The sequence below is a fragment of the Ascidia mentula genome, chromosome 2, assembly GCF_947561715.1.
Source record: "Ascidia mentula chromosome 2, kaAscMent1.1, whole genome shotgun sequence".
In the NCBI taxonomy this organism is placed as follows: domain Eukaryota; kingdom Metazoa; phylum Chordata; class Ascidiacea; order Phlebobranchia; family Ascidiidae; genus Ascidia; species Ascidia mentula.
Window position 1 is genome coordinate 14144448 of NC_138567.1, and position 27413 is coordinate 14171860.

General features: G+C 37.4%; 2 protein-coding genes and 5 non-coding genes across 7 annotated transcripts; all 7 read right to left on the reverse strand.

Annotated features, from left to right (window-relative positions):
* Positions 1-2702: 2702 nt before the first annotated feature.
* On the reverse strand, positions 2703-8529 carry LOC145890209 (uncharacterized). The gene is made up of 18 exons (XM_082981236.1): positions 8520-8529; positions 8218-8379; positions 8036-8115; positions 7808-7934; positions 7624-7728; positions 6726-6887; positions 6341-6465; positions 6067-6219; positions 5786-5902; positions 5415-5633; positions 5083-5211; positions 4763-4900; positions 4506-4615; positions 4173-4380; positions 3796-3937; positions 3564-3727; positions 3170-3340; positions 2703-2924 (listed from the first exon to the last, which is right to left on the reverse strand). The coding sequence occupies exons 1-18, from the start codon at positions 8527-8529 to the stop codon at positions 2703-2705; spliced, it is 2544 nt and encodes an 847-aa protein (XP_082837362.1).
* A 9357-nt stretch (positions 8530-17886) lies between these two features.
* On the reverse strand, positions 17887-17960 carry Trnat-ggu (transfer RNA threonine (anticodon GGU)). Its single transcript has one exon. It is a non-coding gene; the product is annotated as a tRNA-Thr (tRNA).
* Positions 17961-18255: 295 nt separating this feature from the next.
* Positions 18256-18329, reverse strand: Trnat-ggu (transfer RNA threonine (anticodon GGU)). The gene has a single exon. It is a non-coding gene; the product is annotated as a tRNA-Thr (tRNA).
* A 295-nt stretch (positions 18330-18624) lies between these two features.
* On the reverse strand, positions 18625-18698 carry Trnat-ggu (transfer RNA threonine (anticodon GGU)). Its single transcript has one exon. It is a non-coding gene; the product is annotated as a tRNA-Thr (tRNA).
* A 295-nt stretch (positions 18699-18993) lies between these two features.
* Positions 18994-19067, reverse strand: Trnat-ggu (transfer RNA threonine (anticodon GGU)). Its single transcript has one exon. It is a non-coding gene; the product is annotated as a tRNA-Thr (tRNA).
* A 295-nt stretch (positions 19068-19362) lies between these two features.
* On the reverse strand, positions 19363-19436 carry Trnat-ggu (transfer RNA threonine (anticodon GGU)). Its single transcript has one exon. It is a non-coding gene; the product is annotated as a tRNA-Thr (tRNA).
* A 1671-nt stretch (positions 19437-21107) lies between these two features.
* LOC145890210 (adhesion G-protein coupled receptor G6-like) lies at positions 21108-26964 on the reverse strand. The gene is made up of 18 exons (XM_082981237.1): positions 26955-26964; positions 26652-26813; positions 26470-26549; positions 26247-26373; positions 26063-26167; positions 25154-25315; positions 24769-24893; positions 24495-24647; positions 24219-24410; positions 23827-24069; positions 23495-23623; positions 23175-23312; positions 22918-23027; positions 22585-22792; positions 22208-22349; positions 21976-22139; positions 21575-21745; positions 21108-21329 (listed from the first exon to the last, which is right to left on the reverse strand). Exons 1-18 carry the CDS (start codon positions 26962-26964, stop codon positions 21108-21110), a joined length of 2643 nt encoding a protein of 880 aa, XP_082837363.1.
* Positions 26965-27413: the final 449 nt, after the last annotated feature.

A 27413-nucleotide genomic window follows, 5' to 3' on the forward strand; every position in this document is an offset into this window, starting at 1 on the left:
GCTTTCAGGCATGTGGACATAACTGAAACTTCTTACTTTTTATGAAAGTCTTCTCTTTAACCGATAAGATGCTTGTCAGATGACCACCAAGGTTTACACAGTACTGTTCGGCATTATCCCAAGTCTTAATGCCGGTAGGAAATAGGTAACAGTTGCTGCCTTGAGCAATCCAACCAGGATCGCAACTTAGGTTGGTGGCTACAAAAACAAAGAAGTTAGAGTAATCATATACTTAGAAGATTATACAACTAGATAAGTTATTGATAAAACGTTGCTTACAAATCAGCGTTTTTTTGCAGATATAAGACAGCGCGTAAATGGACTCCATGTCGTCCCACCTATAATCATCGTTAGACAGCAAGCGGGTTCGAGCAAAGCACTTCGGAGTAGATATCCAGTTATCATACACCTACAAATAAGCTAGTTTGACATTATGATCTGTCGATCCGCATTAGGGGCATCTGAGCGGAGCGTCTACCTATTGCAATACCTTTCAAGTGCTCTAGTATAAAGGTAATATGTATAGTTAATGTTGTTTCCTTATCACGCGAAGCAAAACTTTTACAAATATACGTCATCATTTCATACGGAACTATACTTCATGGAACAAAACAATATTCGCGTATACGGAGATGCGATGTTGGTAAGGTCATTATGGTATTTTGCCAGTGCGTGTGATACCCATTTCGAACCGTCGAGCCATGTCCAGGTTTTGTTGTCTGTTGCGACGGATCCTCCTACCCATAAACTTGACGGTGCTTTGCCTGCAACAACGAATAGTATGAAAAGTCTAAGTCAAATCATTAAACTATAACCCGCTTTTAATAAATGCGTCCTCCTCTGATGTCAAGATACTAGCAAGATGACTGCCATTAGCAATGCACTTTTGTTCAGCATCAACCCAAGTAAAGCCTTGGTTCCCGAACTGATAACAATTGTTTCCAAACGGAATCCAACCGGTGTCACACGAGCTGTCAACAACTGCAAAGAGAGTATTTGTATTCCAAGCTAAACGATACAGTAAACATATCGTTTTTAAAAACTTCGTGTATATATATTGTTTTTTTTATAATTTCGATTGAATTTCTCGCTGACTTACCCAAATTCACATTTAAATCAACAAAAACGACAGAAAATATTTGTAAGAACTCCATGGCAATGTAGTTTTACCCAAATTTTAACAAACAACTTTCCTAAATTAGTAGAATCGACAAGAAAATGTATCCCAATCCTGTAAAAAAAAACATAACGCAAATCCCTGGTTGGAAAGCTGAGAATAAAAACAAAAACATTTCTTGACACGAAAAGTAAAGCTCTCTTAAACAGTATAACGTTAATGGGTCAGAACAACGATCTCATGCTTACTTTTAAAAATCACAAAACCATTTGTCATGGGTAAATCCAAGTACAAAGCTCATGACTTCGCAAACAAATACCAGAATGGCGCTCTTTTGCTCACGTTTCGTAGCCGAAAAAACGAAGCATTGATACTGATTTCGTCGAAAAAACTTTGATGACCGGTTTAAGGCAAACTATAAACATCCGTTAACCTATAAAGCGCGCCTAAAGTTGTTTGCATTAAACCGAAGAAACGTGCTATTCATATACCTTGTGCTTGTTTCTTTGCTGCTTTATAACTAAGCATGCACTCTTGGCCTTTCATGTTCAGCATTTAATCAAGAAAATGAGCATCTGTGGCGTGCGAGAGACAGAATCGTTTACAATAAACAGTTCAAAACAACACTTTCACATTGGAAATATCACGCGTTCAATGTCAAAACAGTTGCACAATCAGGCGACAAGATTTCACAGGAAGCTTCAGTGTGTTGTATCTACAATTGTTTTACCACGATCAAAAACTGATGCCATTGAGTCGTTGGATGTCTGTCAAGTAGTTTAAATATGTGCTTGTAAACCGTTTCGACTACGTCACTATTAATGGTTCCTAATTTTAATGTTGTGTAGATTGTAAATTGCTCTAATATTACACGTAATTTCTCATTGTCAGTTTCACAAAAGACCAAGTTCAAATATATTATTTCAAAATAAATTACTTTTAATATTATGTAGCAATCTTCACTTAAACCAATAACGAAGGTGCCATCAAGGTCCTAAAGTCATTGATCTGATAAACTTCTTGATCTAACGAAGTGCCGAAGTACAATATGTAAACAACAAACGTATCATGCGATAGAGCCAATAATGCTTTTTTATATGATCTGCCCACAGGGCCACTACACTAACAATATTAATTTGCCTGAACTTGATTTTCAAATCAGACCAACTACAGCTTTTATTTCTTACATCGTTTTGTGGGAGGTAAAAATTCAAATCCCAACAACACATGTGCATTGGATGTTGAAAATATGAGATCATTTTACTTTGTCATTTTTGGTTTGCACTTTGTAATGCAGGTTTCAAAATTTCTTAAAACAAAATACTACTTTCTGGTACTATGTTAACCTGTCGTAAAAAAATTTTGGTTTCACACTGCGGTTTCTGTAAAAGGGGCTGGTAGACATCAGTCATAAAATTTGGCGAGCACGCAGTAAATAAATCTACAAAATGCATATACATTTATACACATCAAAATAAGCATCACAAAAAATCTATCTTTATACATACGTTCTGCGCGTACTTGGTTAAACGTACATCACGTACCGGTTATGTTATATCTTGAACACACAGTAAGGACAATTAATTTAACAAGTCGTATTTTGAGTAGGAATCTTATCGTTATATGTTATAGAAACCGATTTTTCAGTGCCAGAAGTTGAGATTGTGTTGAGAGTTGCAACGTTCTTTGAAGTAGAATTTTCTGACGCCTCTTCTCTTTTACTTCGAAGCCATTTCTGGAGGGGAATCCACCAAACTCTCTTTACTTCTCCTTCTCGTAAACATATCAGAGCGAATACACTGAAACCCTGTATAATTGTGGATGTTAATATTCAGTTACAATTTACTCAAGTAGATTACGAATTTTGACAACTTTTGTTTGTGATTTATTTAAAAGCGATTTTAAAAAAAATGTTTCCAAAAACAGGCAACTTTACAACAAGACGTAGTAATGCTGAAATATGTTGTATATAAAAACCATGAAATTTAAAAAAAAACGAGTGAAAATATGAAAACATTATGATTTGCTATTTTCTACAATAATTATGTTTACCTGCAATGCTGCAAAAATAGTGAAAAGCCAACTCATGATGGCAAGATAATATGGATTATCCGAGATCATCATGAAAAAGGCAAAGATCCAAACCAAGCCAAGTGTGCAAGCAAGAACCAAAGCAATGTTTAGATTATTGAGGCCCGAAGAATGTTTTGAAGTTGAAGTAATCTATCAAAAAGAAATAATCAATAACAAAAATGCAGCAACAGACATTATCAGTTCAGGAGCATTTCGTGAGGCATTTGCATGACATATATTTGTTGAGAAAATGAGAAGCTTTTTGTTCGGTTTTAGCCTTTTCATACCGTTTTTTTTCTATTCTTATGTGTAAAGCATTAAAGACATGGAAACATGAGTGGAGGAAATTTTTGTTTTACTTCACAAAAGTCACCTTCTTTCTTCTGCAAGTAAGACTGCTGATCACAATCACAAACATAACAGCATTGAACAAGAGGAGACATCCCATTGGAAGGAGAAATGCAAAGTATAAGGAGTGACCCTGAATCCAACACACGTTATAGGCAAGATAGTTGTTTGCAAAAGCAGATGGGGGATCTGAAATGAAAGGAACAACAGTCAATGAGTTTAAAGCAAAGTTTCTTTCTGTTTTATTAATATTTTACTTTGACCGCAGATGGGGCTTTGGTTGGACAAAACTTCAAAGATTTTGTTGAAGATTAAATTTATCGACACAATGATTGCGGGACATCCGTAAGATAAAGCTGACGTTTTGAGAAAAAAATATTCCCAGGATGCGTCGAAAATCTAAAATGCCGAAAGGAAAAACATGATAATATTTCTAAAATCGGCTCTAGGTTCATTGAAACAAATAACTGATACTAATACGGACTGTGTTTTCTGGGGCGTGGGATAAAGTCTTGACCCGTGTGATTCTTCACCTGCTTTTGTAACGTTTCCCAATTCGTTCACAATGGCCCGTAGGTTCACAAAAACAGATCTAGTTCAACCTTTCTAAATGATTCATTAGTAATCGCCGTACCTGAACAATAGACTTGTACACCATGTGTGCGTATACCGCCATCCAGGACCAGGTGACCAACAAGAAGTAATGCAGTAAGGTGGCGCTAGCGATGCACCCGGCTTCATGTTCGTGTTGATCAACTCCAAATAGAAATATAAGATAAACAACTGATAGGTTGGCGCATATGTTCATCAACACTCTCATAGGTCGGCGAGATCGTATTTTTCTGTAAAAATTGAACAAGTTTTTCCATAAAGCCAAGAAGCAACGTGTAGCAACTATCAATATTCATGAAAAGCAACATTAAACATGTCAGTTTAGCATCTGTCTTGTTAGTTTTTTGAAACTTACTTGGAAATTAGCAAGATAATGATGGTAAGAATCAAGCAGACAAGAGATAAACTGCATCCGACGATACTGGCGATTTGCTGAGGTACGCTTGGTGGTATGGGGTATACCGACTGCAAAAAATTTACACATTAAACATATTTGAACTTGTGTTTGAAAAAGTGAAACCACCACATTCATATTTGTTAAGTTCAATTTTTAATTATGCAGAATAAGTTGAAAATCTATGTCATGTTTATGTTTTATACCGTCGTTAATACCGTGAGCATAGCGAAGCTGGTTAAATGGTTGCATTTGCATTGAGGTGGGTTGGAGTTTGGTTCCAGGCAACATCCTTCAGTCGACCAAATTTTAGTTGAGTAATCCCAAAACACGCAAGTCTGGTTAACGTACTGTGCCTATCAAAATTGTTTTGATAAAAAACATAATAGTGTGATAAACGCGGGGCCAATAATATGAATTATGTGAGCTGCAGATAGATGAGTCACAGCAAGCAGCACTGAGGAGACCTTGTAAGTCGAAACAATAGCCGTCTGTCTGCAGCGCACAGAATAATAATGTAAATTCAGTAATATGGCACCTGTAATGTGTTGATATCTTGTGATCTTCCCCAGGATTGGTTTATATCGAGTCGAGTGACATTTAGCACATCACTAAGATTTTTGAGTAATACATGCGAGGTTTGAGATCCGATTTCAACAGAACTTATCTAATAGTAAACAAACAAGTATTTGGGTAGTATTGTTTGTTTTATTTTATTTGAAATTTTTTGGTTTATTTTTATTATTCGTTCGAGTTGAGACAACGATTTGCATAAAAATACATGTTTGTTTGATATCGGGTTCTCCAAGACGATAGTTTTATCGTGTTTAATGAACCACAAGAACAGTTAAAACTTATAAAATTTCTTACCCATTCAGTAACTTCTGGTGAAGGAAATAAATCGTTAGTTCTGTGGATCATAAACACTGATCTAACAGCATTTGTCGTGCTTGGAAGTGTGCCTTGTCTGAATTGCTGTTGAACGGCCGTCAAGGCCCTTAGTGGTATCGTAATCGACACAGGTTGAAATGGATTGTAAATGGCGGCATTTGGCAAAGTGGCCACAAAAGGACTGTACACGTCTTCAACCTGAAGTACATTGTTGAGTGTCATTGGTAATTACAACCACTGCAAGTTGAAATATTAAAACGTATGTTCTCAAGACAAACACATAATTTTGTTACGTAAATTCTTAACTATTCGTCACTATTCGCCGATAAGAGCTGTGCAAAAGAACACACCTTGGATTCAATATTCGGAGTGCTAACTGTTACAACGTTGTCGGTAAGTTGACTGCTGGGCATCCTGTAGGCCAGAGTACCGACCGAGCGAGCGAACCATTTCCACTTCGGGTGCCCCTGGTTTTTGTTTGGTTGATGAGAAAAAATCTGTCACATGGTCAGCAATGTTAATAGCGCTGGAGAAGGAGCTTGGAAAAATCTTTGAAAAAAAGGTTATGGCTTTCCTGAGTATCGTTTTTTTAGGGGGTAACCTTCCATAGCACTGTATTTATTTCTTATACCTGGAGATTTATTGTATTTAACACAACACTGTTCATGAATCCAACCACGGCAGCAATGTCTTCATTAGTAAGACTTGTTACATTGTATGTTAACGCATCCAGGGTGGATAACGTATTATCGAGTTCTGTGGAATTCAGAGCAGCAACAGGTACCTGGAATTTAATTTTTAAAATCTTTAACAAAAACCACCAACCTTCAAAGTCGAATAGCAACATAACTGAATGTAAATCATGAGAATTCTGTTGAAAAAATGAGTTTCAATAAAGTTTATACCTGGGACACGAAATCTGTTAAAGTCTGGTTTGTGCATGGCAAAAACTTTAAATCACTGAAGAAACTTTTGAAACCCGACTGCTGATCATTTGCGATGTTGCATTTGGCTGTTGTGAGCGGTTGTCCTAAGCAGTGACATTGGATAATATGTTACAATCTGTTGCATAACACATGTATGAAATAGAAAAATACGACGTTGAAATCTACCAGTAAAGAAGCAAATTTCGGTTGAATACGCAGATTGTGGATAAACAGTGGTTGGAAACCAATACGAGTCATTGCCAAACTTCACCCATCCTTCTGTACAAGTGGCTGAAGTTTTCAAAAAGCAAAAAAATTGAATCGTATAAAGAATAATTGACAATGACAAAAATGTGCAACTTACGAGCACAGTAAACAGTTCCATTCCCGCTAAACCATTTGTTACATTGACATACTGAAGTATCTACAACTGATTGCAATTCTGCACCATTTGTCTTGCGATAAACCTGCTTCACGCATGTGGCATTTCCGACACATGTCGTATTTTCACACGGATTCGGAAGACCTAGCATGAATTTTACTATTTAAGCATTTTTTAAGTTTTATATGGTGCTTTAATTAGTTTTTTCTTGACTATAATTTAGTGCCTGAATTTATTGTTGTTCTTAGGTTAGTTGTATTTTGTAAAGCCTGGATTAAAGAAACCGGTATTTGGGTTGTGTTTACCATGTGCTGAAAATCTAAAAATATATTAAAAAGGGCATATTAGCCCATTGTATCTTTTCTGGTTTAGAAAACTTTTACCATTTCCACTACAACTAATGATTTTGTAGTATGAGTTACCATGGTCAGAATTCCTAGCTTATGACAAACTTCCCAACCTTTTTCCCAGCCGTTCCAAACAAAATTCACTAATTTTGCAAAATTGTTGTGAAAGCAAAGAGAGGTTTTACAATGTTTACCCGAATGAAATTATATCAAACCTAAATAGACTGCAGCAAAGAACTAATGTAAAAATAGGCAATGGTTTGTTAAAACATACCGTTCAAAATATACACAGCGTAGCAGTGTAAAATTTACAAATTTTTTGCTTGCAAAATTTATACCCAAATTAAGTCACATTTACCACGGATAAATTTGATGGAAAAAGAATCACTTTTTTAATAGAACCACTGATAAAAAAATTTACCCAACAAAATATTTGTTAAACTGCCAATTTGCATTGAAGCAAAGCTGTTTGAAAATTGTAGACATAATGAACGAGCATGTAAGTGATTAGTTAACATTTATGTTTTATTTACCGTTTGTCGAACTTGAATAGGGCGGTTTGCTGGGACTTGTGTTATCAACCTGACTTTGTTGTGCAGTTGTGAATGACTGTATTGAACTCGAAGCATAATAAGTTACTGTTAACATAATTTAGTTGTTATTTAACTGATAACCGATCAGTAATTTAGTTTGTGCCAGTTTTTAACAATAACTGACCATTTTGAGTTTTCTTGCAAACATACCACCACTTATACAGACAAGACCACGGCTCCCATGCACCATTTATAAAACCAAGACAACACATTTGACCGCTTGGTTCACCTGAAGCCCAATCTTCAAACAACTACATGTAACAATAAAAAGTCAAGTCATGCTTATGTTTAACACTTTACATTATAATGTTAATAATATAATCAACACATGACCTTGGTTAATTTTGCTTACCCATGGTGACCCATCCGTCCATGACCACGAACCGTTTTCCGTGCGTTTACCCCCAATCCACGCAGAGTCCAATACATGGCCTGCATGCATATTCGCATATCAACACTTTGACATATAATTATCAAGATCTTCTGTATGTCGTTTTTGCTTTCAGGCATGTGGACATAACTGAAACTTCTTACTTTTTATGAAAGACTTCTCTTTAACCGATAAGATGCTTGTCAGATGGCCACCAAGGTTTACACAGTACTGTTCGGCACTATCCCAAACCTTGCTGTCGTTAGTAAATAGGTAACAGTTGCTGCCATTAGCAATCCAACCAGGATCGCAACTTAGGTTGGTGGCTACAAAAACAAAGAAGTTGGAGTAATGCCATATTTAAAAGAATATAAAACGAGAGAAGTTATTGACAAAACGATGCTTACAAATCAGCGTTTTTTTGCAGATATAAGACAGCGAGTAAAAGGACTCCATGTCGTCCCACCTATAATCATCGTTAGACAGCAAGTGGGTTCGAGCAAAGCACTTCGGAGTAGATATCCAGTTATCATACGCCTACAAATAAGCTAGTTTGACATTATGATCTGTTGATCCGCATTAGGGACATCTGAGCAGAGCGTCTACATATTGCAAAACCTTTCAAGGGCTTTAGTATGAAGGTGATATGTATAGTTAATGTTGTTTCCTTATCACGCGAAGCAAAACTTTTACAAATATATGTCATCAATTCATACGGAACTATACTTCATGGAACAAAACAATATTCGCGTATACGGAGAGGCGATGTTGGTAAGGTCATTATGGTATTTTGCCAGTGCGTGTAATACCCATTTCGAACCGTCGAGCCATGTCCAGGTTTTGTTGTCTGTTGCGACGGATCCTCCTACCCATAAACTTGACGGTGCTTTGCCTGCAACAACGAATAGTATGAAAAGTCTAAGTCAAATCATTAAACTATAACCCGCTTTTAATAAATGCGTCCTCCTCTGATGTCAAGATACTAGCAAGATGGCTGCCATTAGCAATGCACTTTTGTTCAGCATCAACCCAAGTAAAGACTTTTTGGTTCCCGAACTGATAACAATTGTTTCCATACGGAATCCAACCGGTGTCACACGAACTGTTAACAACTGCAAAGAGAGTAGTTGTATTTCAAGCTAAACGATACTGTAAACATATCGTTTTTAAAAACTTCGCGTATATATATTGTTTTTTTTTTTTAATTTCGATTGAATTTCTCGCTGACTTACCCAAATTCACATTTAAAATGAACAAAAACGACAGAAAATATTTGTAAGAACCCCATTGCAATGTAGTTTTATCCAAATTTTAACAAACAACCTTTCTAAATTAGTAGAATCGACAAGAAAATGTATCCCAATCCTGTAAAAAAACATAACGCAAATCCCTGGTTGGAAAGCTGAGAGTAAAAACAAACACATTTCTTGACACGAAAAGTAAAACTCTCTTAAACAGTATAACGTTAATGGGTCAGAACAACGATCTCATGCTTACTTTTAAAAATCACAAAACCATTTGTCATGGGTAAATCCAAGTACAGAGCTCATGACTTCGCAAACAAATACCAGAATGGCGCTCTTTTGCTTACGTTTCGTAGCCAAAAAAAAACGAAGCATTGATACTGATCTCGTCGAAAAAACTTTGATGACCGGTGTAAGGCAAACTATAAACATCCGTTAACCTATAAACCGCGCCTAAAGTTGTTTGCATTAAACCGAAGAAACGTGCTATTCATATACCTTGTGTTTTTTCTTTGCTGCTTTATAACTAAGCACGCACTCTTGGTCTTTCATGTTCAGCATTTAATCAAGAAAATGAGCGTCTGTGGCGTGCGAGAGACAGAATCGTTTTCAATAAACAGTTCAAAACAACACTTTCACATTGGAAATATCACGCGTTCAATGTCAAAACAGTTGCACAATCAGGCGACAAGATTTCACAGGAAGCTTCAGTGTGTTGTATCTACCATTGTTTTACCACGATCAAAAACTGATGCCATTGATTCGTTGGATGTCATTTGCTGAACAGGTAAACTCGTCACTTTTATCGAGACAATGATATTGCCACAGACAAGGCGTCTCACTTTCGTGTCATTCACACAGGACACGCTCATGCAATAAAACAGAACTCGCTCTCAGTGGTGACCCGGACATTTCAAAAACGGAAGATTTTTTATTCGCATAATGAACCACAGCAGCGAGGAGTCGAAGAATGCGATGGCTGCAAAAACTTCCTTCTTTCTTGACTTCAATACCGAGAGCGTGGTTTTAACATGTAGAGGCGCGATTTGCTCATCAGAATATTTGCAATGACACAACAAAATATTTTCTGTCAAGTAGTCTCTCAAGCATTACATAGCCGGTAAATCGGCGAAGACCACGCGGAAAAGTACGAAAGAGGATTTGTGGTTACGCTAGAATATGTGCTTGTAAACCGTTTCGACTACGTCACTATTAATGGTTCCTAATTTTAATGTTGTGTAGATTGTAAATTGCTCTAATATTACACGTAATTTCTCATTGTCAGTTTCACAAAAGACCAAGTTCAAATATATTATTTCAAAATAAACTACTTATAATATTATGTAGCAATCTTCACTTAAACCAATAACGAAGGTGCCATCAAGGTCCTAAAGTCATTGATCTGATAAACTTCTTCATCTAACGAAGTGCCGAAGTACAATATGTAAACAACAAACGTATCATGCGATAGAGCCAATAATGCTTTTTTATATGATCTGCCCACAGGGCCACTACACTAACAATATTAATTTGCCTGAACTTGATTTTCAAATTAGACCAACTACAGCTTTTATTTCTTACATCGTTTTGTGGGAGGTAAAAATTCAAATCCCAACAACACATGCGCAATTGGACGTTGAAAATATGAGATCATTTTACTTTGTCATTTTTGGTTAGCACTTTGTAATGCAGGTTTCAAAATTTCTTAAACAAAATGCTACTTTCTGGTACTATGTTAACCTGTCGTAAAAAAATTTTGGTTTCACACTGCAGTTTCTGTAAAAGGGGCTGGTAGATATCAGTCATAAAATTTGGCGAGCACACAGTAAATAAATCTACAAAATGCATATACACTTATACACATCAAAATAAGCATCACAAAAAATCTATCTTTATACATACGTTCTGCGCGTACTTGGTTAAACATACATCACGTACCGGTTATGTTATATCTTGAACACACAGTAAGGACAATTAATTTAACAAGTCGTATTTTGAGTAGGAATCTTATCGTTATATGTTATAGAAACCGATTTTTCAGTGCCAGAAGTTGAGATTGTGTTGAGAGTTGCAACGTTCTTTGAAGTGGAATTTTCTGACGCCTCTTCTCTTTTACTTCGAAGCCATTTCTGGAGGGTAATCCACCAAACTCTCTTTACTTCTCCTTCTCGTAAACATATCAGAGCGAATACACTGAAACCCTGTATAATTGTGGATGTTAATATTCAGTTACAATTTACTCAAGTAGATTACGAATTTTGACAACTTTTGTTTGTGATTTATTTAAAAGCGATTTTAAAAAAAATGTTTCCAAAAACAGGCAACTTTACAACAAGACATAGTAATGCTAAAATATGTTGCATATAAAAACCATGAAATTTAAAAAAAAACGAGTGAAAATATGAAAACATTTTGATTTGCTATTTTCTACAATAATTATGTTTACCTGCAATGCTGCAAAAATAGTGAAAAGCCAACTCATGATGGCAAGATAATATGGATTATCCGAGATCATCATGAAAAAGGCAAAGATCCAAACCAAGCCAAGTGTGCAAGCAAGAACCAAAGCAATGTTTAGATTATTGAGGCCCGAAGAATGTTTTGAAGTTGAAGTAATCTATCAAAAAGAAATAATCAATAACAAAAATGCAGCAACAGACATTATCAGTTCAGGAGCATTTCGTGAGGCATTTGCATGACATATATTTGTTGAGAAAATGAGAAGCTTTTTGTTTGGTTTTAGCCTTTTCATGCCGTTTTTTTTCTATTCTTATGTGTAAAGCATTAAAGACATGGAAACATGAGTGGAGGCTTTTTTTATTTTACTTCACGAAAGTCACCTTCTTTCTTCTGCAAGTAAGACTGCTGATCACAATCACAAACATAACAGCATTGAACAAAAGAAGGCAACCCATTGGAAAGAGAAATGCAAAGTATAAGGAGTGACCCTGAATCCAACACACGTTATAGGCAAGATAGGTGTTTGCAAAAGCAGATGGGGGATCTGAAAAAAACGAACAGTCAATGAGTTTAAAACAAAGTTTCTTTCTGTTTTATTAATATTTTACTTTGACCGCAGATGGGGCTTTGGTTGGACAAAACTTCAAAGATTTTGTTGAAGATTAAATTTATCGACACAATGATTGCGGGACATCCGTAAGATAGAGCTGACGTTTTGAGAAAAAAATATTCCCAAGATGCGTCGAAAATCTAAAATGTCGAACGGAAAAACATGATAATATTTCTAAAATCGACTCTAGGTTCATTGAAATCAAATAACTGATACTAATATGGATTGTGTTTTCTGGGGCGTGGGATAAAGTCTTGACCCGTGTGATTCTTCACCTGCTTTTGTAACGTTTCCCAATTCGTTCACAATGGCCCGCAAGTTCACAAAAACAGATCTAGTTCAACCTTTCTAAATGATTCACTAGTAATCGCCGTACCTGAACAATAGACTTGTACACCATGTGTGCGTATACCGCCATCCAGGACCAAGTGACCAACAAGAAGTAATGCAGTAAGGTGGCGCTAGCGATGCACCCGGCTTCATGTTCGTGTTGATCAACTCCAAATAGAAATATAAGATAAACAACTGATAGGTTGGCGCATATGTTCATCAACACTCTCATAGGTCGGCGAGATCGTATTTTTCTGTAAAAATTGAACAAGTTTTTCCATAAAGCCAAGAAGCAACGTGTAGCAACTATCAATATTCATGAAAAGCAACATTAAACATATCAGTTTAGCATCTATCTTGTTAGTTTTTTGAAACTTACTTGGAAATTAGCAAGATAATGATGGTAAGAATCAAGCAGACAAGAGATAAACTGCATCCGACGATACTGGCGATTTGCTGAGGTACGCTTGGTGGTATGGGGTATACCGACTGCAAAAAATTTACACATTAAACATATTTGAACTTGTGTTTGAAAAAGTGAAACCACCACATTCATATTTGTTAAGTTCAATTTTTAATTGTGCAGAATAAGTTGAAAATCTATGTCATGTTTATGTTTTATACCGTCTTTAATACCGTGAGTATAGCGAAGCTGGTTAAATGGTTGCATTTGCATTGAGTTGGGTTGGAGTTTGGTTCCAGGCAACATCCTTCAGTCGACCAAATTTTAGTTGAGTAATCCCAAAACACGCAAGTCTGGTTAACGTACTGTGCCTATCAAAATTGTTTTGATAAAAAACATAATAGTGTGATAAACGCGGGGCCAATAATATGAATTATGTGAGCTGCAGATAGATGAGTCACAGCAAGCTGCACTGAGGAGACCTTGTAAGTCGAAACAATAGTCGTCTGTCTGCAGCGCACAGAATAATAATGTAAATTCAGTAATATTGCACCTGTAATGTATTGATATCTTGTGATCTTCCCCAGGATTGGTTTATATCGAGTCGAGTGACATTTACCACATCACTAAGATTTTTGAGTAATACATGCGAGGTTTGAGATCCGATTTCAACAGAACTTATCTAATAGTAAACAAACAAGTATTTGGGTAGTATTGTTTTGTTTTATTTTATTTGAAATTTTTTGGTTTATTTTTATTATTCGTTCGAGTTGAGACAACGATTTGCATAAAAATACATGTTTGTTTGATATCGGGTTCTCCAAGACGATAGTTTTATCGTGTTTAATGAACCACAAGAACAGTTAAAACGTATAAAATTTCTTACCCATTCAGTAACTTCTGGTGATGGAAATAAATCGTTAGTTCTGTGGATCATAAACACTGATCTAACAGCATTTGTCGTGCTTGGAAGTGTGGCTTGTCTGAATTGCTGTTGAACGATCGTCAAGGCCCTTAGTGGTATCGTAATCGACACAGGTTGAAATGGATTGTAGATGGCGGCATTTGGCAAAGTGGCCACAAAAGGACTGTACACAATGTCATTAAAGAAACACTGCATGTCTTCAACCTGGAGTACATTGTTGAGTGTCATTGGTAATTGCAACCACAGCACATAATTTTGTTACGTAAATTCTCAACCATTCCTCACTAATCGCCGCTAAGAGCTTTGTAAAAGAACACACCTTGGATTCAATATTCGGAGTGCTAACTGTTACAACGTTGTCAGTAAGTTGACTGGGCATCCTGTAGGCCAGCATACCGAGCGAGCGAACTATTTCCACTTCGGGTGCCCCTGGTTTTTGTTTGGTTAATGAGAAAAAAGCTGTCACATGATCAGCAATATTGATGGCGCTAGAAAAGGAGCTTGGAAAAATCTTTGACAAAAAGGTTTTGGCTTTCCTGAGTATCGTTTTTTTGGGGGGTAACCTTCCATAGCACTGTATTTATTTATTATACCTGGAGATTTATTGTATTTAACACAACACTGTTCATGAATCCAACCACGGCAGCAATGTCTTCATTAGTAAGACATGTTACATTGTATGTTAACGCATCCAGGGTGGATAATGTATTGTCGAGTTCTGTGGAATTCAGAGCAGCAACAGGTGCCTGGAATTTAATTTTTAAAATCTTTAACAAAAACCACCAACCTTTGAAATCGAATAGCAACATAACTAAGTGTAAATCATGAGAATTCTGTTGAAAAAATAAGTTTCAATAAAGTTTGTACCTGGGACACGAAATTTGTTAAAGTCTGGTTTGTGCATTGCAAAAACTTTAAATCACTGAAGAAACTTTTGAAACCCGACTGCTGATCATTTGCGATGTTGCATTTGGCTGTTGTGAGCGGTTGTCCTAAGCAGTGACATTGGATAATATGTTGCAATCTGTTGCATAACACATGTATGAAATAGAAAAATACGACGTTGAAAATTACCAGTAAAGAAGCAAATTTCGGTTGAATACGCAGATTGTGGATAAACAGTGGTTGGAAACCAATACGAGTCATTGCCAAACTTCACCCATCCTTTACAAGTGGCTGAAGTTTTCAAAAAGCAAAAAAAATGAATCGTATAAAGAATAATTGACAATGACAAAAATGTGCAACTTACGAGCACAGTAAACAGTTCCATTCCCGCTAAACCATTTGTTACATTGACATACTGAAGCATCTACAACTGATTGCAATTCTGCACCATTTGCCTTGCGATAAACCTGCTTCACGCATGTGGCATTTCCGACACATGTCGTATTTTCACACGGATTCGGAAGACCTAGCATGAATTTTACTATTTAAGCATTTTTAAAGTTTTATATGGTGCTTTAATTAGTTTTTTCTTGACTATAATTTAGTGCCTGAATTTATTGTTGTTCTTAGGTTAGTTGTATTTTGTAAAGCCTGGATTAAAGAAACCGGTTTTTGGGTTGTGTTTACCATGTGCTGAAAATCTAAAAATATTTTGAAAAGGGCATATTAGCCCATTGTATCTTTTCTGGTTTAGAAAACTTTTACCATTTCCACTACAACTAATGATTTTGTAATATGAGTTACCATGGTCAGAATTCAAAGCTTAGGACAAACTTCCCAACCTTTTTCCCAGCCGTTCCAAACAAAATTAACTAATTTTGCAAAATTGTTGTAAAAGCAAAGAGAGGTTTTACAATGTATACCCGAATGAAATTATATCAAACCTAAATAGACTGCAGCAAAGAACTAATGTAAAAATAGGCAATGGTTTGTTAAAACATACCGTTCATAATATGCACAGCGTAGCAGTGCAAAATTTACAAATTTTTTTCTTGCAAAATTTATACCCTAATTAAGTCACATTTACCACGGATAAATTTGATGGAAAAAGAATCACTTTTTTAATAGAACCACTGATAAAAAAATTGACCCAACAAAATATTTGTTAAACTGCCAATTTGCATTGAAGCAAAGCTGTTTGAAAATTGTAGACATAATGAACGAGCATGTAAGTGATTAGTTAACATTTATGTTTTATTTACCGTTTGTCGAACTTGAATAGGGCGGTTTGCTGGGACTTGTGTTATCAACCTGACTTTGTTGTGTAGTTGTGAATGATTGTATTGAACTCGAAGCATAATAAGTTACTATTAACATAATTTAGTTGTTATTTAACTGATAACCGATCAGTAATTTAGTTTGTGCCAGTTTTTAACAATAACTGACCATTTTGAGTTTTCTTGCAAACATACCACCACTTATACAGACAAGACCACGGCTCCCATGCACCATTTATAAAACCAAGACAACACATTTGACCGCTTGGTTCACCTGAAGCCCAATCTTCAAACAACTACAAGTAACAATAAAAAGTCAAGTCATGCTTATGTTAAACACTTTACATTATAATGTTAATAATATAATCAAGACATGACCTTGGTTAATTTTGCTTACCCATGGTGACCCATCCGTCCATGACCACGAACCGTTTTCCGTGCGTTTACCCCCAATCCACGCAGAGTCCAATGCATGGCCTACATGCATATTTGCATATCAACACTTTGACATATAATTATCAAGATCTTCTGTATGTCGTTTTTGCTTTCAGGCATGTGGACATAACTGAAACTTCTTACTTTTTATGAAAGACTTCTCTTTAACCGATAAGATGCTTGTCAGATGGCCACCAAGGTTTACACAGTACTGTTCGGCACTATCCCAAACCTTGCTGTCGTTAGTAAATAGGTAACAGTTGCTGCCATTAGCAATCCAACCAGGATCGCAACTTAGGTTGGTGTCTAGAAAAACAAAGAAGTTGGAGTAATGCTATATTTAAAAGAATATAAAACTAGAGAAGTTATTGACAAAACGATGCTTACAAATCAGCGTTTTTTTGCAGATATAAGACAGCGAGTAAAAGGACTCCATGCCGTCCCACCTATAATCATCGTCAGACAGCAAGTGGGTTCGAGCAAAGCACTTCGGAGTAGATATCCAGTTATCATACGCCTGCAAATAAGCCAGTTTGACATTATGATCTGTCGATCCGCATTAGGGACATCTGAGCAGAGCGTCTACATATTGCAAAACCTTTCAAGGGCTTTAGTATGAAGGTGATATGTATAGTTAATGTTGTTTCGGTTAATATGTAATATCTAAAAAGCAAAACTTTTACAAATATATGTCATCAATTCATACGAAACTATACTTCATGGAACAAAACAATATTCGCGTATACGGAGAGGCGATGTTGGTAAGGTCATTATGGTATTTTGCCAGTGTGTGTGATACCCATTTCGAACCGTCGAGCCATGTCCAGGTTTTGTTGTCTGTTGCGACGGATCCTCCTACCCATAAACTTGACGGTGCTTTGCCTGCAACAACGAATAGTATGAAAAGTCTAAGTCAAATCATTAAACTATGACTCGCTTTTAATAAATGCGTCCTCCTCTGATGTCAAGATACTAGCAAGATGACTGCCATTAGCAATGCACTTTTGTTCAGCATCAACCCAAGTAAGGCCTTGGTTCCCGAACTGATAACAATTGTTTCCAAACGGAATCCAACCGGTGTCACACGAGCTGTCAACAACTGCAAAGAGAGTAGTTGTATTCCAAGCTAAACGATACAGTAAACATATCGTTTTTAAAAACTTCGTGTATATATATGAGGTTCACAGGCTTCGCAGCCAAGGCATTGCAGCCAAGCTGGATCAGCCACTTTTCCCGACAAGTCGGAGTTAGATCTGAAAAATCAAGCTCCCGGTGAGGTTTGAACTCACGACCCTGGGCTAACCAGGCCCAACGCTCTACCAACTGAGCTACAGGAGCTCAGTGGCTTCACGGGGTATATTGTGGCCAAGGTACACTGGTGCGCAAGCGCACAACTTGTCAGGCGACCTTCACATGCGTAGAGGATCTCCACCACCGTAATCAGACAACGCAGAAGTAATGCCATGCTTACGCATAGCAAGGCGGGATCGCCCCACTGCGCAGGCCCTTTATATTTGGCGATCACAGCTCTAATATTCTGATCATGAGGTTCACAGGCTTCGCAGCCAAGGCATTGCAGCCAAGCTGGATCAGCCACTTTTCCCGACAAGTCGGAGCGAGATCTGAAAAATCAAGCTCCCGGTGAGGTTTGAACTCACGACCCTGGGCTAACCAGGCCCAACGCTCTACCAACTGAGCTACAGGAGCTCAGTGGCTTCACGGGGTATATTGTGGCCAAGGTACACTGGTGCGCAAGCGCACAACTTGTCAGGCGACCTTCACATGCGTAGAGGATCTCCACCACCGTAATCAGACAACGCAGAAGTAATGCCATGCTTACGCATAGCAAGGCGGGATCGCCCCACTGCGCAGGCCCTTTATATTTGGCGATCACAGCTCTAATATTCTGATCATGAGGTTCACAGGCTTCGCAGCCAAGGCATTGCAGCCAAGCTGGATCAGCCACTTTTCCCGACAAGTCGGAGCGAGATCTGAAAAATCAAGCTCCCGGTGAGGTTTGAACTCACGACCCTGGGCTAACCAGGCCCAACGCTCTACCAACTGAGCTACAGGAGCTCAGTGGCTTCACGGGGTATATTGTGGCCAAGGTACACTGGTGCGCAAGCGCACAACTTGTCAGGCGACCTTCACATGCGTAGAGGATCTCCACCACCGTAATCAGACAACGCAGAAGTAATGCCATGCTTACGCATAGCAAGGCGGGATCGCCCCACTGCGCAGGCCCTTTATATTTGGCGATCACAGCTCTAATATTCTGATCATGAGGTTCACAGGCTTCGCAGCCAAGGCATTGCAGCCAAGCTGGATCAGCCACTTTTCCCGACAAGTCGGAGCGAGATCTGAAAAATCAAGCTCCCGGTGAGGTTTGAACTCACGACCCTGGGCTAACCAGGCCCAACGCTCTACCAACTGAGCTACAGGAGCTCAGTGGCTTCACGGGGTATATTGTGGCCAAGGTACACTGGTGCGCAAGCGCACAACTTGTCAGGCGACCTTCACATGCGTAGAGGATCTCCACCACCGTAATCAGACAACGCAGAAGTAATGCCATGCTTACGCATAGCAAGGCGGGATCGCCCCACTGCGCAGGCCCTTTATATTTGGCGATCACAGCTCTAATATTCTGATCATGAGGTTCACAGGCTTCGCAGCCAAGGCATTGCAGCCAAGCTGGATCAGCCACTTTTCCCGACAAGTCGGAGCGAGATCTGAAAAATCAAGCTCCCGGTGAGGTTTGAACTCACGACCCTGGGCTAACCAGGCCCAACGCTCTACCAACTGAGCTACAGGAGCTCAGTGGCTTCACGGGGTATATTGTGGCCAAGGTACACTGGTGCGCAAGCGCACAACTTGTCAGGCGACCTTCACATGCGTAGAGGATCTCCACCACCGTAATCAGACAACGCAGAAGTAATGCCATGCTTACGCATAGCAAGGCGGGATCGCCCCACTGCGGAAAAAACTTTGATGACCGGTTTAAGGCAAACTATAAACATCCGTTAACCTATAAAGCGCGCCTAAAGTTGTTTGCATTAAACCGAAGAAACGTGCTATTCATATACCTTGTGCGTGTTTCTTTGCTGCTTTATAACTAAGCATGAACTCTTGGTCTTTCATGTTCAGCATTTAATCAAGAAAATGAGCGTCTGTGGCGTGCGAGAGACAGAATCGTTTACAATAAACAGTTCAAAACAACACTTTCACATTGGAAATATCACGCGTTCAATGTCAAAACAGTTGCACAATCAGGCGACAAGATTTCACAGGAAGCTTCAGTGTGTTGTATCTACAATTGTTTTACCACGATCAAAAACTGATGCCATTGAGTCGTTGGATGTCATTTGCTGAACAGGTAAACTCGTCACTTTTGTCGAGACAATGATATTGTCACAGACAAGGCGTCTCACTTTCGTGTCATTCACACAGGACACGCTCATGCAATAAAACAGAACTCGCTCTCAGTGGTGACCCGGACATTTCAAAAACGGATTTTTTTTTCGCATAATGAACCACACAGCGAGGAGTCGAAGAATGCGATGGCTGCAAAAACTTCCTTCTTTCTTGACTTCAATACCGAGAGCGTGGTTTTAACATGTATAGGCGCGATTTGCTCATCAGAATATTTGCAATGACACAACAAAATATTTTCTGTCAAGTAGTTTAAATATGTGCTTGTAAACCGTTTCGACTACGTCACTATTAATGGTTCCTAATTTTAATGTTATGTAGATTGTAAATTGCTCTAATATTACACGTAATTTCTCATTGTCCGTTTCACAAAAGACCAAGTTCAAATATATTATTTCAAAATAAATTACTTTTAATATTATGTAGCAATCTTCACTTAAACCAATAACGAAGGTGCCATCAAGGTCCTAAAGTCATTGATCTGATAAACTTGATCTAACGAAGTGCCGAAGTACAATATGTAAACAACAAACGTATCATGCGATAGAGCCAATAATGCTTTTTTATATGATCTGCCCACAGGGCCACTACACTAACAATATTAATTTGCCTGAACTTGATTTTCAAATCAGACCAACTACAGCTTTTATTTCTTACATCGTTTTGTGGGAGGTAAAAATTCAAATCCCAACAACACATGTGCAATTGGACGTTGAAAATATGAGATCATTTTACTTTGTCATTTTTGGTTAGCACTTTGTAATACAGGTTTCAAAATTTCTTAAAACAAAATACTACTTTCTGGTACTATGTTAGCCTGTCGTAAAAAAATTTTGGTTTCACACTGCAGTTTCTGTAAAAGGGGCTGGTAGACATCAGTCATAAAATTTGGCGAGCACGCAGTAAATAAATCTACAAAATGCATATACACTTATACACATCAAAATAAGCATCACAAAAAATCTATCTTTATACATACGTTCTGCGCGTACTTGGTTAAACATACATCACGTACCGGTTATGTTATATCTTGAACACACAGTAAGGACAATTAATTTAACAAGTCGTATTTTGAGTAGGAATCTTATCGTTATATGTTATAGAAACCGATTTTTCAGTGCCAGAAGTTGAGATTGTGTTGAGAGTTGCAACGTTCTTTGAAGTGGAATTTTCTGACGCCTCTTCTCTTTTACTTCGAAGCCATTTCTGGAGGGGAATCCACCAAACTCTCTTTACTTCTCCTTCTCGTAAACATATCAGAGCGAATACACTGAAACCCTGTATAATTGCAAATGTTAATATTTAGTTACAATTTACTCAAGTAGATTACGAATTTTGACAACTTTTGTTTGTGATTTATTTAAAAGCGATTTTAAAAAAAATGTTTCCAAAAACAGGCAACTTTACAACAAGACGTAGTAATGCTGAAATATGTTGCATATAAAAACCATGAAATTAAAAAAAAAACGAGTGAAAATATGAAAACATTTTGATTTGCTATTTTCTACAATAATTATGTTTACCTGCAATGCTGCAAAAATAGTGAAAAGCCAACTCATGATGGCAAGATAATATGGATTATCCGAGATCATCATGAAAAAGGCAAAGATCCAAACCAAGCCAAGTGTGCAAGCAAGAACCAAAGCAATGTTTAGATTATTGAGGCCCGAAGAATGTTTTGAAGTTGAAGTAATCTATCAAAAAGAAATAATCAATAACAAAAATGCAGCAACAGACATTATCAGTTCAGGAGCATTTCGTGAGGCATTTGCATGACATATATTTGTTGAGAAAATGAGAAGCTTTTTGTTCTGTTTTAGCCTTTTCATACCGTTTTTTTTTCTATTCTTATGTGTAAAGCATTAAAGACATGGAAACATGAGTGGAGGGTTGGAAAATTTTTATTTTACTTCACAAAAGTCACCTTCTTTCTTCTGCAAGTAAGACTGCTGATCACAATCACAAACATAACAGCATTGAACAAGAGGAGACATCCCATTGGAAGGAGAAATGCAAAGTATAAGGAGTGACCCTGAATCCAACACACGTTATAGGCAAGATAGGTGTTTGCAAAAGCAGATGGGGGATCTGAAATAAAAGGAACAACAGTCCACGAGTTTAAAGCAAAGTTTCTTTCTGTTTTATTAATATTTTACTTTGACCGCAGATGGGGCTTTGGTTGGACAAAACTTCAAAGATTTTGTTGAAGATTAAATTTATCGACACAATGATTGCGGGACATCCGTAAGATAAAGCTGACGTTTTGAGAAAAAAATATTCCCAGGATGCGTCGAAAATCTAAAATGCCGAAAGGAAAAACATGATAATATTTCTAAAATCGGCTCTAGGTTCATTGAAACAAATAACTGATACTAATACGGATTGTGTTTTCTGGGGCGTGGGATAAAGTCTTGACCCGTGTGATTCTTCACCTGCTTTTGTAACGTTTCCCAATTCGTTCACAATGGCCCGTAGGTTCACAAAAACAGATCTAGTTCAACCTTTCTAAATGATTCATTAGTAATCGCCGTACCTGAACAATAGACTTGTACACCATGTGTGCGTATACCGCCATCCAGGACCAGGTGACCAACAAGAAGTAATGCAGTAAGGTGGCGCTAGCGATGCACCCGGCTTCATGTTCGTGTTGGTCAACTCCAAATAGAAATATAAGATAAACAACTGATAGGTTGGCGCATATGTTCATCAACACTCTCATAGGTCGGCGAGATCGTATTTTTCTGTAAAAATTGAACAAGTTTTTCCATAAAGCCAAGAAGCAACGTGTAGCAACTATCAATATTCATGAAAAGCAACATTAAACATGTCAGTTTAGCATCTGTCTTGTTAGTTTTTTGAAACTTACTTGGAAATTAGCAAGATAATGATGGTAAGAATCAAGCAGACAAGAGATAAACTGCATCCGACGATACTGGCGATTTGCTGAGGTACGCTTGGTGGTATGGGGTATACCGACTGCAAAAAATTTACACATAAAACATATTTGAACTTGTGTTTGAAAAAGTGAAACCACCACATTCATATTTGTTAAGTTCAATTTTTAATTGTGCAGAATAAGTTGAAAATCTATGTCATGTTTATGTTTTATACCGTCGTTAATACCGTGAGCATAGCGAAGCTGGTTAAATGGTTGCATTTGCATTGAGGTGGGTTGGAGTTTGGTTCCAGGCAACATCCTTCAGTCGACCAAATTTTAGTTGAGTAATCCCAAAACACGCAAGTCTGGTTAACGTACTGTGCCTATCAAAATTGTTTTGATAAAAAACATAATAGTGTGATAAACGCGGGGCCAATAATATGAATTATGTGAGCTGCAGATAGATGAGTCACAGCAAGCTGCACTGAGGAGACCTTGTAAGTCGAAACAATAGCCGTCTGTCTGTAGCGCACAGAATAATAATGTAAATTCAGTAATATTGCACCTGTAATGTGTTGATATCTTGTGATCTTCCCCAGGATTGGTTTATATCGAGTCGAGTGACATTTACCATATCACTAAGATTTTTGAGTAATACATGCGAGGTTTGAGATCCGATTTCAACAGAACTTATCTAATAGTAAACAAACAAGTATTTGGGTAGTATTGTTTGTTTTTTTTTATTTGAAATTTTTTGGTTTATTTTTATTATTCGTTCGAGTTGAGACAACGATTTGCATAAAAATACATGTTTGTTTGATATCGGGTTCTCCAAGACGATAGTTTTATCGTGTTTGATGAACCACAAGAACAGTTAAAACGTATAAAATTTCTTACCCATTCAGTAACTTCTGGAGAAGGAAATAAATCGTTAGTTCTGTGGATCATAAACACTGATCTAACAGCATTTGTCGTGCTTGGAAGTGTGGCTTGTCTGAATTGCTGTTGAACAATCGTCAAGGCCCTTAGTGGTATCGTAATCGACACAGGTTGAAATGGATTGTAGATGGTGGCATTTGGCAAAGTGGCCACAAAAGGACTGTACACAATGTCATTAAAGATACACTGCATGTCTTCAACCTGGAGTACATTGTTGAGTGTTATTGGTTATTGCAACCACAGCAAGTTGAAATATTAAAATGTAAGTTCTCAAGAAAAACACATATTTTTGTTATGTAAATTCTCAACTATTCGTCAGTAATCGCCGCTAAGAGCGTAAAAGAACACACCTTGGATTCAATATTCGGAGTGCTAACTGTTACAACGTTGTCGGTAAGTTGACTGGGCATCCTGTAGGCCAGAGCACCGAGCGAGCGAACCATTTCCGCTTCGGGTGCCCCTGGTTTTTGTTTGGTTGATGAGAAAAAAGCTGTCACATGGTCAGCAATATTAATAGCGCTGGAGAAGGAGCTTGGAAAAATCTTTGAAAAAAAGGTAGTGGCTTTCCTGAGTATCGATTTTTTGGATTGGGTAACCTTCCATAGCACTGTATTTATTTCTTATACCTGGAGATTTATTGTATTTAACACAACACTGTTCATGAATCCAACCACGGCAGCAATGTCTTCATTAGTAAGACATGTTACATTGTATGTTAACGCATCCAGGGTGGATAACGTATTATCGAGTTCCGTGGAATTCAGAGCAGCAACAGGTACCTGGAATTTAATTTTTATAATCTTCAACAAAAACCACCAACCTTTCAAATCGAATAGCAACATAACTAAGTGTAAATCATGAGAAATCTGTTGAAAAAATAAGTTTCAATAAAGTTTGTACCTGGGACACGAAATTTGTTAAAGTCTGGTTTGTGCATTGCAAAACCTTTAAATCACTGAAGAAACTTTTGAAACCCGACTGCTGATCATTTGCGATGTTGCATTTGGCTGTTGTGAGCGGTTGTCCTAATAAATGACATTGGATAATATGTTACAATCTGTTGCATAACACATGTATGAAATAGAAAAATACGACGTTGAAAACTACCAGTAAAGAAGCAAATTTCGGTTGAATACGCAGATTGTGGATAAACAGTGGTTGGAAACCAATACGAGTCATTGCCAAACTTCACCCATCCTTCTGTACAAGTGGCTGAATGTTTCAAAAAGCAAAAAAATTGAATCGTATAAAGAATAATTGACAATGACAAAAATGTGCAACTTACGAGCACAGTAAACAGTTCCATTCCCGCTAAACCATTTGTTACATTGACATACTGAAGTATCTACAACTGATTGCAATTCTGCACCATTTGTCTTGCGATAAACCTGCTTCACGCATGTGGCATTTCCGACACATGTCGTATTTTCACACGGATTCGGAAGACCTAGCATGAATTTTACTATTTAAGCATTTTTAAAGTTTTATATGGTGCTTTGATTAGTTTTTTCTTGACTATAATTTAGTGCATTTTTACCTGAATTTATTGTTGTTCTTAGGTTAGTTGTATTTTGTAAAGCCTGGATTAAAGAAACCGGTATTTGGGTTGTGTTTACCATGTGCTGAAAATCTAAAAATATGTTAAAAAGGGCATTTTAGCCCATTATATACTGGTTTAGAAAACCTTTACCATTTCCACTACAACTAATGATTTTGTAATATGAGTTACCATGGTCAGAATTTATAGCATAGGAAAAAATTCGCAACCTTTTCCACCAGCCATTCAAAACAAAATTAACTAATTTTGCAAAATTGTTGTAAAAGCAAAGAGAAGTTTTGCAATGTATACCCGAATAGAATTATATCAAACCAAAAAAACTGCAGCAAAGAACTAATGTAAAAATAGGTAATAGTTTGTTAAAACATGCCGTTGAAAATATACACGGTGTAGCGGTGTAAAATTTGCAAATATATTGCTTGCAAAATTTATAACCAAATTAAGTCAAATTTACCACGGATAAATTCAGCCCCGGATGAAAAAAGAACTACTTTTTTAGCAGAACCATTGTTAAAAAAATTGACCCTACAAGATATTTGTTCTACCGTTAATTTACATTGAAGCAAAGCTGTTTGAAAATTGTACACATAATGAACGAGCATTTAAGTGATTAGTTAACATTTATGTTTCATTTACCGTTTGTCGAACTTGAATAGGGCGGTTTGGTGGGACTTGTGTTATCAACCTGACTTTGTTGTGTAGTTGTGAATGATTGTATTGAACTCGAAGCATAATAAGTTACTGTTAACATAATTTAGTTGTTATTTAACTGATAACCGATCAGTAATTTAGTTTGTGCCAGTTTTTAACAATAACTGACCATTTTGAGTTTTCTTGCAAACATACCACCACTTATACAGACAAGACCACCACTCCCATGCACCATTTATAAAACCAAGACAACACATTTGACCGCTTGGTTCACCTGAAGCCCAATCTTCAAACAACTACAAGTAACAATAAAAAGTCATGCTTATGTTTAACACTTTACATTATAATGTTAATAATATAATCAACACATGACCTTGGTTAATTTTGCTTACCCATGGTGACCCATCCGTCCATGACCACGAACCGTTTTCCGTGCGTTTACCCCCAATCCACGAGGAGCCCAATGCATTGCCTACATGCATATTTGCTTATCAATAATTTAACATGTAATTATCAAGATCTTTTGTATGTCGTTTTTGCTTTCAGGCATGTGGACATAACTGAAGCTTCTTACTTTTTATGAAAGTCTTCTCTTTAACCGATAAGATGCTTGTCAGATGGCCACCAAGGTTTACACAGTACTGTTCGGCACTATCCCAACCCTTGTTGCTGGTGGTAAATAGGTAACAATTGCTGCCATTAGCAATCCAACCTAGATCGCAACTTAAGTTGGTGTCTACAAAAACAAGGAAGTTAGAGTAATGCTATATTTTGAAGTATTACAAAACTAGAGAAGTTATTGATAAAACGATGCTTACAAATCAGCGTTTTTTTGCAGATATAAGACATCGCGTAAAACGACTCCATGTCGTCCCACCTATAATCATCGTTAGACAGCAAGTGGGTTCGAGCAAAGCACTTCGGAGTAGATATCCAATTATCATACGCCTACAAATAAGCCAGTTTGACATGATGATCTGTCGATCCGCATTTAGGGCGTCTACCTATTAGAGCGTCTACCTATTGCAAAACCTTTCAATGGCTCTAGTATGAAGGTGATATGTATAGTGTTGTTTCGGTTAATATCTAATATTTTCTTATCACGCGAAGCGGAACTTTTACAAATATACGTGATCAATTCATACGAAACTATACTTGATAGAACAAACAATATTCGCGTATACGGAGAGACGATGTTGGTAAGGTCATTATGGTATTTTGCCAGTGCGTGTGATACCCATTTCGAACCGTCGAGCCATGTCCAGGTTTTGTTGTCTGTTGCGACGGATCCTCCTACCCATAAACGTGACGGTACTTTGCCTGCAATAACGAATAG